The 17,240-nt window shown below is 52.1% G+C and overlaps 2 protein-coding genes across 2 annotated transcripts; both read right to left on the bottom strand.

The window, feature by feature from the left end:
* On the bottom strand, positions 1-6,834 carry TMEM221 (transmembrane protein 221). Its single transcript, XM_027038292.2, has 3 exons — positions 6,411-6,834; positions 4,244-4,329; positions 1-1,435 (listed from the first exon to the last, which is right to left on the bottom strand). The coding sequence occupies exons 1-3, from the start codon at positions 6,728-6,730 to the stop codon at positions 966-968; spliced, it is 876 nt and encodes a 291-aa protein (XP_026894093.1). The 5' UTR covers positions 6,731-6,834; the 3' UTR covers positions 1-965.
* A 1,748-nt stretch (positions 6,835-8,582) lies between these two features.
* Positions 8,583-11,981, bottom strand: NXNL1 (nucleoredoxin like 1). The gene is made up of 2 exons (XM_027038295.2): positions 11,613-11,981; positions 8,583-8,913 (listed from the first exon to the last, which is right to left on the bottom strand). Exons 1-2 carry the CDS (start codon positions 11,936-11,938, stop codon positions 8,583-8,585), a joined length of 657 nt encoding a protein of 218 aa, XP_026894096.1. The 5' UTR covers positions 11,939-11,981.
* Positions 11,982-17,240: the final 5,259 nt, after the last annotated feature.

Raw genomic sequence — 17,240 nt, 5'->3', positions numbered from 1 at the left:
TAGTGAGGGTCGGAGTTTATTTGAGGGTCGTGCAGAACAGGAGGGGGGCCAGGGCCTCTGGAGACCCTGAGGGCTCTGAGTTATCCACTCCAAGCCTTGTCAGTTTCGTGAGCCCCAGAAAGTGGTCATCGACCCCGCCTTTTCCTGCCACCACGCACCCCACCCGAGTGACAATGGCACAGGTTGACATGCGTGGAGGACCTACTGTGCACAGGCACGTGGAATGGCTTACACCGAGTCTCCCAGGAGCCCTAGGAGAAGAAGCTGCTTCTGTCCCCATTTTATAGACAAGGAAAGTGAGACACAGAGCAGCGAAGTCTCTGCCACAGCCAGAAGTCTGGGTCCAGCCCCTCAGGTTTACCCGTGGCCCTGGGTCGCTCTGAGCTCAGCACACACAGATTTCAAATGCTCACAGCCCGGAAGACGTTGCAGAGTCTGAGACTTGCACTGTCAGCTGCACGGGGGTTACAGAACCCAGGTTCAAATCCTGCCTCTGACGCTCAGTACTGGCCATGGGACTCCTGGTGAGTCACTGTCCCTCTCTGGACCTCGGTTTCCTCATCTGTAAAATGGATGGAGACATTTAGAGAACCACGGCATAAGCCCAACACTCCCTCCTGCCTATAACATCTGGATAGCTACATTTCCCAGCCTCCCCTGCCGCGAGATGTGGCCATGTGACTGTTCTCGCCAGTGAGGTATAAACAGGAGGGCCCCCAGGCTTCCCGGGGAGATTTCCAGAAGATACCGAGCCTGCCCTGGCCTCTGCCTTTCCCTCTGAGAGGAGATGAAGGCTGGAGCCCTGGCAGCCATTTTGTGCCATGAAGCAACCTTCAGGACAAAAACCAGGGATGCTGTGAACTGAGAAATCAAGTCATACTGCTACTATGGCTGAGCCTAGACTTATCTTTACAGAATCCTCTTCCTGCTGCCTGATCCCAGGTCTCTGTCCCTGGTCCCTGGGTTCACACCAGGGTGGAGTCCTTCCCTGAGCCCCCTGGCCTGTGGCCCAGCATGCTGCGCATCTCATGGGTGATCCCTTCCCAGTGCCCCCTGCCAGCTGACAGTGTCCGGTGCATGCGGGATAAAGGCAGGCTGCCCTCCCAGCCTCCTCCCTTGGCCGTAGGCGCTGTAGCAGCACCCGTGGGTCTGACGGGGTCCCCAGGTTCTGGGAAGGATGAGTAGGGGGTCCGGTGGTGGGTACCCTGCTGGGGCTGAGCCCTGGGGCTGGCCTTGGAGACTTCAGCAGGACGGACGGGATCCTCTTCAAAGTGCGGTGGGGACAGTTCGTGGAGGCCACGGCGGGTGGCCCGGGCAGCTCGGACCAGAGTGTGGGTCAGTGCCGCCACGAGGACCAGAGCACCCACTCCGAGGATGGAGGCGGCGGCTGCACCTGTCTCGATCTCAAAGAGCAGCAGGGCATAGACGGACAGTGCTGGAAAAACAAACAGCTCTCATTCACTTAGTCCACAAACGTTTGCTCCCCAAACCCTGGGAGAGCTCCCCAAACAGAGGGCAGTCACAGACACCCATACAACATGCTAGGCACACAGCTTCATCCATCTAATCCTCTCACATCGTTGTCACATCCATTTCACTATAAAATGGTAAACTTCCGTGCCTTATCATGTGTACTTGACTACAACTGAAACAACCCAGATCTCAGGCTTTCTGAATCCTGGTGATTAACTTTCAGTGAATCACAGCCCCTCTCTGGCCTCAGGTTGCTGGTCTGAACAAGACTGTTGCTGACCTGACCTTGAGGACCGACCTGTACTAGTTTTCTGTTGGCCTGTCCAACGCCCAGTTGGCATCATTCTTTTTGATGAGGACCGTCCTGTGCATGGTAGGACATTGAGCAGCTTTCTACCCACGAGGCACAATAGCGTTCCCTCCTGCCCTGTCATGACCATCAAAGATGTCTCCAGGTATCGCCAAATGTTCGCTGGGTCAGCAGAATCAGTTCCCATTGAGAACTACTGGTCTAGTCCTTACCCTCACCCTGATTGCTAACGTAGGAGCACTGACCCACCTCTCTGGCATCAGTGTTATGTATGGTACTAGGCTTGGCCCATCAGAGCATTGATTCCTCCGGTTATAGTGATTGGTGCAGGGCTAGCACATGATCCGAGCTCAGCCAATCAGAGCCTGTCCTGGGACTGCTGACTGGGATACGGGTAGGGAGGAATTTTCTTATAGCAGCAGCAGGGGACTTGGTAGTGGAGAAGCCCAGAGTGAATGGAAGACTTCTTGACAGTTTGTGGGCTGTTTTTATGCCTTCTTCAGCTCTGTAGTTTTTGTTTAAAAAAAAAATTGTTTTTATTTCATTTTTCAGGGGGGGCAGGGGCAGAGAGAGAGCGAGATCTGAAGCAGGCTCCAGGCCCTGAGCTGTCAGCACAGAGCCCAATGCGGGGCTCGAACTCACGGAGTGTGAGATCGTGACCTGAGCTGAAGTCGGACGCTTAACCAACGGAGCCACCCAGGCGCCCCTACACTTTTGCTTTTAAGATGCCACACTGCATCATGTTTGACATATTAAAATGAGGCCGAGGACCTTTTTTGCTCTAAACATTTTTTAAAGCGTGTGTATTTTGTTTTGTTTTTTTTTAATTATTTTTTTGGCTCTGGTCAGCAACGATGGCTAATTGGATGATTGGCTGGACGTGGTCAGGAATTCTTGCTGAGTGAGGTCACCTAACCTCAAAAAAGAATCTAAATGGGAGCTGAACAAATTCTTAATTTAACACTTAATGAGGCTGACATGGTTACCTTTTTTTTTCTCTCTTTGTGAGGTTTCTTGTATATTAGAACGAGCATATCTTATTCTCCAAGTCTCCAACATTTTTTTTTTTTTTTGCCAGCCTGTGAAAAGGCTCAAGGTCGTGGGCATCGTGTCAAAAGCACTTACAGACACAGGCATCTTTCTCAGGGGATAGCAGATTAACAGGTGATGCAAGAGGCATTTCTGATTACCGTGTTTGATCACCTGGATCCAGCTGCACCTGAGGCCAACCACCTGTGACCTTTACAGATACACGAGTCACCCCCTCCACTCTCCTTTTTTTTTTTTAATTTTGTTTTAACGTTTATTTATTTTTGAGACAGAGAGAGACAGAGCATGAACGGGGGAGGGGCAGAGAGAGAGGGAGACACAGAATCGGAAACAGGCTCCAGGCTCTGAGCTGTCAGCCCAGAGCCTGACGCGGGGCTCGAACTCACGGACCGTGAGATCGTGACCTGAGCTGAAGTCGGACACTCAACCGACTGAGCCACCCAGGCGCCCCTCCACTCTCCTTTTTTAAAGAAAACTCACATCCGGAGCATTTTATTAAGTCAAGCAACAAAAGTTCTGCAGAGTTCCCTGCATGTGATATACCCGTATGTACCCCTGTATTCCCATAATGAACCCTAGGCTCGCATCTCACAAAGAAATATCTTAAGTATATCTTCTAAACTTCTGTTGCTCTGTCGCAGGAATAAGAGTGAGGCAATCATAGCAAATCCCTTGTTTTTCATTCAGCTGGAAATTATTTTCTTCCAGTAAAACAGGTTGCTTAGCGATCTAATGTGTGATTCAGCACCGAACCTGCAGCCCCATCAACACATTTTCCAAGATTAGAACAAAACAGAAGATGTCAGGAGTCTCTTTAAAGAGACTTGATGATTTGATTCCTTTACCAGCAAGCGTGGGTGAGAGACTGTTGAGCTAAGAAAAGTTATTACAAGTCGGGGAAGGAAAGCCAGTGCAGCACGTTCTTTCTTTTTGCTCTGCTTCCTGTTTTGGGATTTACAACTGCATTTCTGGTTTATAAAGCAGTTTTTTTGTTTTTTTTGTTTTTACTTAAGGCATTCTTGAGCTGGAGGTTCTGATATTTATAAGCAAATGGATTTTGCTAAGACCAACCTGTGAAACACTATCTCTAGAAAACCACCAAGGACATGGACACTTTTGTTCAAACCAGACGTCGAAAAGCTGATGAATCCAAAAGGGTTCTGAAGGCAACTACTGCTCGTGGACCCCCCCCACCACTGGAGTCAGATGCTTTCATGGGCTTTTGCGGGGATTCACCCTGAACGCCCTCAGTGATTCTCTAAGGCGGGGACGGTACACGTCCCCACTTTACCGGTGAGGAAACCGGGACGCAAGGGAGTCTGCCGAAGGTCCCAGAGCAAGAAAGTGTGTCAGACAAAGCCACCCCAGCCCGGGGCTCTACCCCCCCACGTCCTCTCCCCCGGCACGCACCTGCTAAGTAGACAGAGACCCCGCAGCAGAAGAGGCCAAGGGCCACGTGTCTGAGGAGGCGGCAGTCATAGAGAAACCAGTCAGACCTAGGAGGGTGGGGGGCAGGAAGAAAAAGGGCTCAGGGGGTGGGGCTGGTGGGGGGAAGCCAGGGAGGAGAAGGAGGGGGAGCTTTGGGGGATCTGAGTTCTGTGTGAGGACCTAACCATCTATCCAGCCATCGGTCTCTCCATCTACCCGCTCATCCATCCTGCCGGGTAAAGGTCCACTACCATTTACCATCCACTAATTTCCATCGGCTGTTCAACCACACAGCCAGCCAGCCATTTAGCAAGGCCCTATTGATCCATCCAGCCACTTATTTAAACAGCCGCCGTCCGTCCATCCATCTATCTGCCATTCACCACCCAACTACGCACCCGTCTGTCCATCCATCCTTCACCCGCCCACCTCCCGCTCACCATCAGATCGATCCGACCACCTGTCCACCTGGCCATTCATCCTTCGCTCACCACTCACCCATCCACCACCCACCTCCTGTGACCCATCCACGCACATCAGTCCATTCACACATCCAGCACTCACGAAGCAGCTATTCTGCGGGGACCCTTGTTAGACACCTGCCTTCCGTTGTTTTACAGACCACAAACTTATTTGGGACACGAAGAGACGGAGCTCAACTTGCCATCAGAGGGGACAGAAACGGGGACTCCCGAGGGCTGAGACGGACCGAGGACTTCGTTTTGAGCCTGGCACCGGGCTGAGTGCTTCGCCGTGTGCGTTCTTCCTTCCCCACTCCTCGAGGCTTAGGAAAGCCTCTGCTATCACTCACCTCCCACCGACACAGTGGAAGTGGCCTCCTCTCTGCGCTCACCTTTTTTGCACAGTGGCTGGAGGGGGTGATTTCAAACCTAAGTCAGGTCACATGCCCCTCCTTGCTCACAACTCCCTCAGGCAGAGTAAACCCCAAAGTCTGCACCACAGCACAGAAGCCCAGGATGGTCTATTTCCTCTGATTTCCTTACCCTTATCTCCCTCATCTCTCCCTCCAGCCACACCAATCACCTCGACCTCTAACACCCCAAGCTCATTCCTGCCCCAGGGCCTTTGCACATGCTGCCCACCCCCCCCCCCCCCATCACAGTCCTCCAGATCCGCTGCCTCTTTTCCTCTTTCAAGTCTTAGCACAAGCCTCCCCGGATGGTCCCGCCTCAACCACACTTACCCTTTCCACTTCCACCACATCACCCCATTTTCTTCCTTTCCCAGCATTCGGCCTCACTTGACATTTCTGATCTGGCTTGTCTCTATGGTCTACCCCACCACGGCCGGTCTGGGTCCACCTGGTTCCTGCTGTGTCCTCTATTTCCAGTGCTGGGTCAGCCCCCTGCAGGTGCCCAATACATATTGGTCCACTGACTCCCTGAGCTATTGAATGAATAGGTCTACTCCAAATGGTGGACGTTCCCATCTGCTCAAATCCATGGAATCCTGGACCAATGATTCTGGCTCTCCTCCCCGGGGCATCCTGGAGGGAAACACTTGGATGTGGGGCACCCGAGTCCTTGACTCAAGGAAGGTCCCTCACTCTACATTCACTGCCTGCCCCCCCCCACCCCCCTCCCCAGGGTTCATGTACCGGAGCTCAGATGCCCGAGCCAGGGCACAGGCTCTGTCTCTATCAGAATCAAATTCAAATCCAGTCCGCCCACTTCCAAATCAGGCAGCCCAGAGAGATCAGCCGACCCTGTCCCCTGTCGGAGCCGCAGTTACAAAGGGAGGCAGTAACGTTCAGGCGCCGCGGGGCGAAGGGGGTGGGGGGACTTCACTGAGCTAATCCTTGGAAAGCAAGAAGCACGAAGAGTTTGGGGAGCTAGCTGACCCTGGGCCCTCTATGAGCCTCAGTTTCCACCTCTGTAAAATTAGCACCTGCGGTAAATTTTCAACTACTATAGGATGGAGGGAGGGAGACGTGATAGAAGTTGGGGATGGAGAGAGAAGGGAGGAAGGCAGGGAGGGATGGAAGAAAGGAGAAGGGGAGAGGGGATAAGGGAAGATCCACTCCCCCCCCCCCCAATCCCCCCGCGCAACCTGAGGCCCAGAGAGGGGCGGCGGCTCGCGGGCTCGCCCAGCCCCCAGGCGGGCGTCGGGGTGGAGGGGCTTGTCCTACCTGCCGGGACCCGGCCCCCGCGCCAGTTCGGCGCCCAGGTGGCCGCAGAGCGCGGCGAGCAGAAGGCTGGTGAGGCCCAACACCAGGGCGAGCGCAGCAAGCGCGGCGGCCAGAGGCAGCAGCGCCCCGGCCGCGTCCTCGGGCAGCCCTGGGCCGGCGTCCAGCTCCGGGCCCAGCCCGTCGGCGCGCATTCCCCGCAGCTCCGCGCGGCCCGCCTGCAGCTGGAACAGCAGCTGCGCTCCCAGCGCCGCCAGCACCGCCGCCGGGATGCCCAGCAGGGTCATCGCGGCCAGCACCCGGCCCCCGTAAGACCGGGCCATGGTAGGGGTCCCGCGGGCCTGGGTGGGGGGGCGGTCGAGGAATAAAAGAGATTTTTAGCGGCAGAGAAGTTGGGCGGGAGTCCAAGGGCCCCCAGGAGTTCCGAAAGGGGTGTCTGAAAATTGGGGGGCCGTAGGGGGATTGGGACGCCGATCGCAGCGGGGATGAGGAAGCTCCGCGAAAACTTGGGACAAAGTCTTTTCTCCTCCCTCTGGGGACCCTGCGGGCGCCTCCTCCCGGCCTCCAGGTCCTGGCTGGGCGGGGCCGGCGCGGGGCGGGGCGAAGAAGAAATCGAGGTGGCCCCAAGAGCTGCAAAAGCTCGGTGGCCGGATCCAGGGAGCCCCACAAGTCCCTAAATTCATTAAAGCGACCCCCCACTCCGCCCACTGTCCTAAGCACCTGTTTCACTGTTTAAAACAAAAAAACAAAAAGGAGGCTTGGACAAATTTTTAAATCATTCACTTTTTAAAATTCTTTTTTAACGTTTATTCATTTTTGAGAGACAGAGGGTGAGTGGAGGAGGGACAGAGAGAGAGGGAGACATAGGATCCGAAGCAGGCTCCCTGCTCTGAGCTGTCAGCACAGGGCCTGGCGGGGGGGGGGGGGGGGGGGGGGCTCAAACCCACCAATCCTGAGATCATGACCTGAGCCACCCAGGCGCCCCTTAAATAATTCACCTTGATATTTGGTCTCTTACCTGCAGTTGGCTGTGATTTCCCCTCTGTTCAACCTTTTTTCAAGGCTTTGCAGAAATGTTGCCTCCTGGGCAAGGCCCTTCTGCACCCCCCTTGAGTGGGCACCCCTATATCTTGCTACAAGTCTTTGGTTATTACTTATTTTTCAGTTTTAGAAATTGAGGTGAAGTTTACATGACATAAACCATGCTGAAGCGAACAATTCAGAGGCATTTAGTACATACACAATGTTGTGCACCCATCATGTCTGTCTAGTGCCGGAATATTTTCATCATCCCTAAGGGAGACCCCCATTCCCCACCCCCCTCCTCCAGCCCCTGGCACTGATCTGCTTTCTGTATCTGGGTTTGCCTGTTCTGGACATTTTCTATAAATGGAGCCCGACGGTATGTGACTTTTGTGTCCAGTTCCTTTCACTGAGCATGTTTTGGATGTTCATCTATGTTGAGAGCACGTATCAGTGTTTCATTCCTTTTTACGGCTGAATAGCATTCCACGGGGTGGACGGACCACATTTCGTTTATTCATTTCTACGTTGTGAACATGCACATTCAGCCATTTGTCTGAGTCTGTTTTCATTTCTCTTGGGCGCATACCTACTAGTGGAATTGCTGGTAAATGTGGTAATTATATAGTTAACTTATCGAGGAACCCCCAGACTGCTCTCCACAGCGACTGCACCATTTTCCCTTCCCACCAGCCGCGCGCCAGGGTTCCAATTTCTTCATTTCCCTGCCAACGCTGGCTATTTTCTGGTTTTTGATTATAGCCATCCTACTGGGTGTGAGATGGTATCTCATGGTGCTCTTGATTTGCGTTTCCCTAATGGCTAATGATGTGGAGCATCTTTTCATGCGCTTGGTTGGTCATTTGTGTATCTTCTTTGGAGAAGAAACTGCCTGTTCATGCCCTTTGCTTATTTTTGAATGGGTGGCCTGTCTTCTTGTTTCCCCCCAGGCAGCACTTTGAATCTTCTGAAGCCCTGTTGTTTCCCGGAGGTCTGAGCGCCCCCTCCCGCCCCCCCTCCCCCCCGCTCTGGGGGTGGGTCCGCTGTTTCGGGGACAGCTGGATGTCTGCCTCAAGTGTCCACTGCTGTGTCCCTGTAGGGTCTGGGAGGGCACTCTTTGGGAAGTTCAGGCGTGTGCTCTGCGCAGGGGTTTCAGAACAGCCCCCCGTCCCCGCCCTCCGCCCCGCCCTCCCCCTCGGGGTCGCTCCCTCTCCTGGGGCCGCGTTTGCCCCGAGCCGCCGGGTCCACGCGGTACTTGCAGCGGCGCAGCGGCTCGGTGAGGCTCCGGGGCGCGGGGTCGTCCAGGTCCTCGGGCTGCAGGAAGTTGCGGTCCAGCACCTCCGCCGCCTCCTGCCAGTTGGCGAAGCAGGCGGGGCCCAGGCGCCGGATCTCGTCAGTTGCGTCGCGGGTGAGCACGTCCCCTCCAGGCTTGAGCACCACGACAGCCGGCAGGCGCTCCACGGAGAACTGGCGCCCGAGATCCCTGCGGGGCGGGCGGGTCAGTCCGGTTGGAAGCCCGTACCCGCCCCTGAGCTGGGGAGCCACACAGCCCTCCTCCCGGTACTTACTGAGCACTTGCTGTGTGCACTACCCCGTGCCGGGCGCTGGGGGAACCCAGAGACCGGGCCAGGCCAGGCCTCAGTGGCCTCTGCACTGGGTGTCCAATACCTCAGACTCTACCGCCTCAGGGCCTTTGCACTGGCCATGCCCTCTGCCTGGAGCACTCTCCCCGGACTTCTGTGGGTTAAGACCCTGTATGCTGAGTAGCCAACCTCAAATCTCAATGCCTCGCTCTCCCCTCTGCTGCGCTGTGCCTTTTAGCGTCCAACGCACTGCACCCGTTTGTTTTTCCTCTTTTTTTTTTTTTTAAGTTTATTTATTTATTTTGAGAGTGTGAAGGAGAGTGCTAGCAGGATAGGGACAGAGAGAGATAAAAAATCTCAAGCAGGATCCACACTTGTCAGTGCAGAGCCCGATGCAGGCTCGAACTCAGGAACTGTAAGATCATGACCTGAGCCGAAGTCAGATGCTTAACCGACTGAGCCCCCCAGGCGCCCCTATTTTTCCCCTTTATCATTTTTGCCCACCATAGAATGTAGCTTCACTAGGGCACAGATTTCTGTCGCCATTCACCTGGGTCCCCAGTGCCTGAAACAGTATAGGGCACAGAATTGAGGCTCAGAAACTGTGTGGGATGAACGAATAAATCAATACTGATAAATGTCATAAAGAAATACCAAGATGGGTAAGGGATTGGTGGTCAGAGAGGGCCTCTCCAAGGAGGTGATCTTTGAGCTCAAAGCTACAGGATGAGGAGGGCACTGGGCGGCCAGGGTCCCAGGCAGAGGACACAGCCGTGCAAAGGCCCTGAGATGAGAGGGAGATTAGAGTGCAACCTTGATCAGAGGCCCTGCAGGCTCGTAGTAAGGAGTTTCCATTTTGTCCTCAGTATGAGGGGAAGCCAGTGAGGAGCCATCCACGATCCCAGGAGACCCCAGACCAAACCTCCCATCTGGACCAGAATCACGCACAGACATTCTGAAGTACAGGGGGAGATCACACTGAGCCCATCATCCACAGTTGTTAATTTCCATCCACTGGGTTTTTGGGTGGCCCTTTTCTGGGCCTCTGCACAGAGAATGCATGGCACTTGTAAAGTCACACAGGACTTTACAGACTTAGCAAAAAGAGCAGGTCAGTGTTTGGCTATGATGCCCTCACAGCTGGCATTTCTGCCCTGGGAAGGGAAATGTTACCAGTTTGCCAGAAAGATCCCTCTCGGCTGCAGAGAGGCCAGGGGGAGTGAGCAAGCGTCCAAATCTGATAATGTTGGATGGACAACGAAGGTCTCCGGAAACTTCCAACTTGTGGAACGAAATTAATGAAATCTGTAAAGTGTCACGGAGTCTGTGACGCCCGCTCAAATGGTTCAGTGCACGCTCCCATGTGTGCAGAGAAAGAAAATCTGGCAAAATGTTAACAATTGTATTGCTAATTGTTTCATTGTATGCTTCTCCCAACTTAAAAAAAATTTTTTTTTAATGTTTTATTTTATATTTGAGAGAGAGAGAGTGAGAGAGACAGAGCATGAGCAGAGAGATGGAGACAGAATCCGAAGCAGGCTCCAGGCTCTGAGCTGTCAGCACAGAGCCTGATGCGGGGCTCGAACCCACGAGCAGTGAGATCATGACCTGAGCTGAACTCGGACGCTCAGCTGACTCAGGTGCCACACAGTCACCTCAAAAAGAAGGAAAGTTTTACCGCAGAAAAGCGGGAAGATTCTTCTTTTTTTTTAACGTGTATTTATTTTTGAGAGAGAGAGAGCGGGAGGGAAGGAGGGGCAGAGAGAGAGGGAGACAGAAGATCCGAAGCAGGCTTTGCTTTTAGTTCAGCCTCAATGCGAGGCTCGAACTCATGAACCATGAGAACGTGACCTGAGCTGAAGTTGGACATTGAACCAACTGAGCCACCCAGGCATCCCTGGGGAAGGTTGTAAAGTAGGAGCAAACTGCAACACCGTTAATTGGGCAGCTCAGTGCAAAGCTTGAATCCACGCACCTCTCTCTCAGCTCCGATGCCCTCCCTGGCTCCCAGATACTCTGAGGACCACACTCATACTTGTAAAGATGCAGCTTGTGGCGCCACCTGAGACCTGCAGACCTCTCATGCCTGTTACTCCTTACAGGTCCCCGAATTGGTTGTTCTTTGCCTGACGGCCTCCCAGCCTTTATCTGTGCCCTCTGCCTGGGAGCCTTTCCCTCGCTTCACTCTTTCCCCTCGCTTCACTCTTTCCCCTCCTATCCTCCCTTGGCCTCGGGGTCTCTCTAAAGGCACTGCCTCAGGGAAACATCCCCTGACCCCAAACCTCAGCAAGGTCTGCCCGTTATGTTCCCACGTGGTATCCTCCCTTTGTCCTCGGGAACACAACTGCAGTTTGTTATTATGTGTTTGAGTCTTTGTGTCATGTCTGTCTCCCCAGGTTGTAAGCTCCTTGGGAGCTAAATGGAAATGGGCATATGCACCCCTCCCCGCTGTGCACCCCCCAGGCTAGGTGCAGAGTGCCACACAGGCCGAGCTCATCAATTCCAGATGGAAGGGAGGCAAGAATGAACGAATACTTCACTTTCAGCAGAAATAGCTCCTCCTCCAGGAAGCCCTCCCTGGCCTCTTCTCCCATCTCACCTCCTCAGGTCATCCTCGAAGGGCAGGAAGAGCCACTTTTTCGGCATGTCCCTGAGGAACAGATCCTGCTCCTCCTCTGTGGGGTCCTGGGACACGTACACCAGGGCCAGCTGTGCTGCCCGCAGCACGTAGAACTCATCTGTGAGTCGCACGAAGAAGTCCCTGAGGATGGGTGCGAAGGCCTGGCACTGTGGGCATGACCCAGCGCCAAAGAACAGCAGCACCAGCCGGTTCTCCAGCCTGCGGCTGAGCTCAGCCTCCGTGTCCAGCTCGTCCTGGTCGCTGTTGTTGCGAATCAGGACACGGCCAGAGAACAGGGAGGCCATGGCAGCCCCGGCCGGGAGCTGGGGACAGGGTGGAGGGACTCTGTGTGGCCCTGGGCCTGCTGGCTGGCTTCCGGTCCAGGATTAGGTATCTTTAAGGAGGCCAGTTCAGGACCTCACTAATCTGCCTACACCGTGACCTGATTCTGTGTTGCCTCCAAGGGCAGAGACAGGCCCCTGTGGGCTCCTTCTCTGGAGACAGCTAGCAACCCAATCCATTAAGGCACAGGATTGCAAAGGAAAACGGTCATACTGACATACGGGTGTGAAAATATTTTACTACGTTGTGACATAAAAATATATGTGCTTCTTCGTGAACTGAATGCATTCGGTAATCCAGATTCATGATGGCTCTACAAAGTATTGTGATTTCTTTTTTTTTGTTAATGTTTTATTTTTTATTTTTGAGAGAGAGAGAGAGAGAGAGAGAGAGAGACAGAGCATGAGTGGGGGAGGGACAGAGAGAGAGGGAACGAACTCACGGACTGCAAGATCATGACCTGAGCTGAAGTCGACAGAGCCACCCAGGTGCCCCCAAGTATTGTGAGTTCTTTTTTTTTTTTTTTAATTTTTTAAAATGTTTATTTATTTTTGAGAGAGAGACAGAATGTGAGTGGGTTAGGGGCAGAGAGAGAGGGAGACACAGAATCCGAAGCAGGCTCCAGGCTCTGAGCTGTCAGCACAGAACCCGATGCGGGGCTCGAACTCATGAGCTGCGAGATCATGACCTGAGCTGAAGTCTTACGCTCAACCGACTGAGCCACCCAGGCGCCCCTTGTGATTTCTAAATCAAAATGAGCATTAGTGATATTTTGAGGTGTCTGCCTGCAGCGGCCAGGCTGTGATATGAAATTACCTTTGATTTCCACAGGAGACAAAGTCACAGGGCTGGCTGATACCTGCTTTGACAGGACATAAAAAAACACAGGCTAAATTCCAGTTCGAAGTGTAAAGATGGGGACGCCTGGGCGGCTCAGTCCATTAAGCGTCTGACTCTTGATTTCGGCTCCGGTGGTGATCTCACGGTTCGTGAGATAGAGCCTCACGATGAGCTCTTCCCTGACAGTGCAGAGTCAGCTTGGGATTTTCTCTCCCTCTCTCTCTCTCTCTCTCTCTCCACCTCCCCCACTCGTGCTTTCTCTCTCTCTCAAAATACATAAACTTAAAAATAAATAAATAAAATATTTTTTAAGTGTAAAAATTAATAATGGGAAACCACACTAAAATGGAAGCCTGAGGCCAGAAGGGGGCGCTCACACCCTACCATTCCATACCAATTACAGGAAGCAGTGTCAATTTCAGAACCTCCAACAGGGGAATCCACAGGAAAGAATGATCAATTACAGTTCTCAACAGGAAAAGAGGGACATGCCGTCTCCTACAATAAGTCAACTACCCCTGAAACTCAGCCAATTAACCATCATCACCCTGAACTCCTGCTTCTCTTTGATGGACTTTCCTCCAAAACAGCCCCTCCCAACTTCCTCCTTCTCTATAAAATAATGTTCATCTCCTTTGTTGGAATAGCCTACGGTTTTTGCCATAGTTTTTGCTTCTCCCGAATCACAATTCTCTGCTATAGCAAATAAACCCATTTTTTTTTTTTTTGCTAGTAAACTGACTTTACTTATTTATTTTATTTATTTTTTTAATTTTTTTAACCTTTCTTTATTTTTGAGACAGAGAGACAGAGCATGAGTGGGGAAGGGGCAGAGAGCAAGGGAGACACAGAATCCGAAGCAGGCTTCAGGCTCCGAGCTGTCAGCACAGAGACCGATGTGGGGCTCGAACTCACAAACTCTGAGATCATGACCTGAGCCGAAGTCGGGCACTTAACCGACGGAGCCACCCAGGGGTCCCTGTTTATTTGTTTTAATGTTTATTCATTTTTGAGAGAGACGGAGACAAGAGTGTGAGTAGGGGGAGGGGCAGAGAGACAGAGAGAGAGGGAGACACAGAATCTGAAGCAGGTTCCAGGCTTTGAGCTGTCAGCACAGAGCGAGATGCAGGGCTCAAACTCACGGACCATGAGATCCTGCCCTGAGCCGAAGTTGGACGCTTAACAGAGTGAGCCACGCAGGCACCCCACTAACTTTATCTTCAAAGTTAATAGAAGGTACTGAAAATAAACATGCTTAGGTTTTTTTCTCCACCTTCCTGAATTCAGTCTGGACAGCCCACCTTAAGATCCCTTGGTAAGGTTGAAGACCATGGCCACAGTATTTTGCAGCCCCTCTCATTAGGAGGAGATGGAAACTAGTTCCCCTCTCCTTGAATCTGGACTGGCTTCGTGACTTGCTTTGACCAACAGAATGTGGCAGAAGGTGTGAGTTTGGAAGATAAGTCTTATCCTTAATTCCCACTTTGATTCTCTTGGAATGCTGCCTCCTGATGCCCCATGTAAGGAAGCTGATCTAGCCCAGGAGCTGACAAAGCTTTTCTATAAAGGACCAGGTGGTAAATGTTTTTGGCTTTGTGTGCCATAGCCACAGTTCCAATAGGAGTCTCTACTTACAGAAGCCCAAGTTTGAATTTCGTAGGATTTTCACGTGTCAGGAAATATTAGTCTTTTGATATTCTTCAACCATTCCAAAGTGTAAAGACCATTCTCAGCCTCTGGTGAACCAGATGTGGTCTGTGAGCTGTGGTTTGCAGACCCCTGTTCTAGCCTATTGGATAAGAGGTCACATGGCGGTATTGACCTTAAAATGAAAACAATTATTTTTTTTATTTTTATTTTTTTGTTAAATTTTTTAATGATTTTATTTATTTTTGAGACAGAGAGAGACAGAGCGTGAATGGGGGAGAGTCAGAGAGAGAGGGAGACACAGAATCCGAAGCAGGCTCCAGGCTCTGAGCTGTCAGCACAGAGCCTGATGCGGGGCTCGAACTCACAGACTGTGAGATCATGACCTGAGCTGAAGTCGGACGCTCAACCGACCACAGGCATGTCCGGCAAAGGAGAGGACTGCGATTTTTTGGAGAAAGAGGAAGTTGGGAGGGGTTGTTTTGAAGGGAAGTCCATTGGAGTTCAGGGTGATGATGGTGCCTCATTGGCTGAGGCGATTGAGTCCAGCAGGGGGACTGCCCAGCCAGACAGATACAGTTGATCCCTGTTGTATGAATCCACTCCAGTTCGGGGTGATCTGTTACACAGCAATAGCTAACTGGGACACCAGGTCTAGAAGATTTTTCCAGGTTTAGAAAAACATGAGAGACTCTGAAAGAAACTTCGGATTGGCTTTAAACAATAAGAAAGGAAGTCACAACATCTCCATTCCCAAGACGTAATTCATGTTGTCAAGGTTTTGTGAATGACCTCAGTCCCGATATGTCCTTGTTACATTCTGTTTTTTTTTTCAACGTTTTTTATTTATTTTTGGGACAGAGAGAGACAGAGCATGAACGGGGGAGGGGCAGAGAGAGAGGGAGACACAGAGTCGGAAACAGGCTCCAGGCTCCGAGCCATCAGCCCAGAGCCCGACGCGGGGCTCGAACTCACGGACCGCGAGATCGTGACCTGGCTGAAGTCGGACGTTTAACCGACTGCGCCACCCAGGCGCCCCATGTTACATTCTGTTTAGAAATGGTTTCCCCAGATTTTCCTCACTCTCCCCAAACCCCAGGAAGTCCTGTCGTGTCGCGAGTGCAAAAGATGAACCAAGAGCAAAATGATCTCGAGGACAGAGGACTCTTCTATAATGTTTGTGAGGTGCCAGGCTTCTGTTCTCAGAACAGAAAAGAAATAAACATTAAAAATAAATAAATAAAAATGTCTCCAGGCATTGCCAGGTGTCTCCAGGGGCAGTTGAGAACTACTGCGTATTTATTTATTTATTTATTTATTTATTTATTGACAGACAGTATGAGCAGGGGAGGGGCAGAGAGAGAGGGAGACACAGAATCAGAAGCGGGCTCCAGACTCCGAGCTATGTCAGCACAGAGCCCCATGTGGGGCTCGAACTCACCAACTGCGAAATCATGACCTGAGCCGGAGTCGGACGCTTAACCGACGGAGCCACCCAGGTGCCCCGAGAACTACTGCTCTAACCCTTTATTCTGTTGTAGTGGGTTGAGTGGTGGCCCCCAGAGAGATCTGTCCGAGTCCTAACCCCGGAACCTGTGACCGTGACCTTATTTGGAGAAAGGGTCTTCGCGGATGTAATTAAGAATCTCAAGATGAGATCATCTTGGATTATGGAGGTAGGTCTTAAATCCAATGGCAAGTGTCTTTGTAAGAGACAGAAGAGGAGACACACGGGGAGAAGGCCATGGGAAGACGGAGGCAGAGTGACGTGGCCACAGCCGAGGAATGCGTGGATCCTTCCCTAGAATTTCCAGAGGGAGTGTGGCTGTTGACATTTTGATTTCGGACTTCTGGCCTCCAGAACTGTGAGAGAATAAATTTCTGTTGTTTTAAGCCACCTGGTTTAACACTTTGTGATACTTTGTTATGGCAGCCGCAAGAAACTAATACCCCTACTTGTGGTGGGCACATGAATTTGGCGGAGAGAAATTGTTCACTCCCACGCGGTGCTCATGGTCTGTTTATAATGAAACCCCCAAGCTATGATCGTTCAGTATTTTACTTTCAATGGATGCTTCATTTCTCTCCTTCTGGAAAGTTCTAAGAACTCCCTTCGCCGTGGCCTGCACCCCAGGGAGGGAGATGCACGGTTGGCTGTGCCCCTACACCCAGCAGGTGCCTGGCCCATTCATTCCGCGGATGCGAAACCCCTAGTCAGCCGTGGCGCAGTGGTGATCAAGAAATATTTGATGCACGGCGTTCCAGGAGGCGGGCATTATCACCCAAGGGCAACCAAGGTACAGAGGGGAGAGGTGACCAGTCCAAGGCCACCAGCTGGAGAGGGGTAGAACCTGAGTCTGTCCCCGTCTCCAGGCCTCAGTTTCCATTTCTGTGAAATGGAGGTAAGACAGGGCTTCATCTGGAAAACCAGGCGACAGTTGTATTTCAGAACTGGGAGTTTTTGGTAGCTTAAGGAGATAATTGAGGGTGAAATCTGCTGTATCTTACGTGATGCCCCTGGGGCTCTCGGGACAGCCCTTAAGCAAAGGGATACATAAGGGATAAACAGGGATACAAAGGAATAATTGACCACTGAAAGCAGTGACAGCAGACTGGGTCAGCACAGGGGGAGGTGGTCCCTCTGTAACCGGAAACTGCGTTCTCCTCCTGGTGGGTGTCCAGCTGAAAGACAACCAAGCCAAGAGTGGGAAAAGGAAGGGTTTTATTTGCAACAAGTAGGGAGACCACTGAGGATATTTCTCCCAAAGCACTGTCCCC

Source organism: Acinonyx jubatus, chromosome A2 (assembly GCF_027475565.1).
Source record: "Acinonyx jubatus isolate Ajub_Pintada_27869175 chromosome A2, VMU_Ajub_asm_v1.0, whole genome shotgun sequence".
Classification (NCBI taxonomy): domain Eukaryota; kingdom Metazoa; phylum Chordata; class Mammalia; order Carnivora; family Felidae; genus Acinonyx; species Acinonyx jubatus.
Note: the sequence above shows the minus strand (reverse complement) of the source record. Positions and strands in the feature narration are given on the sequence as shown.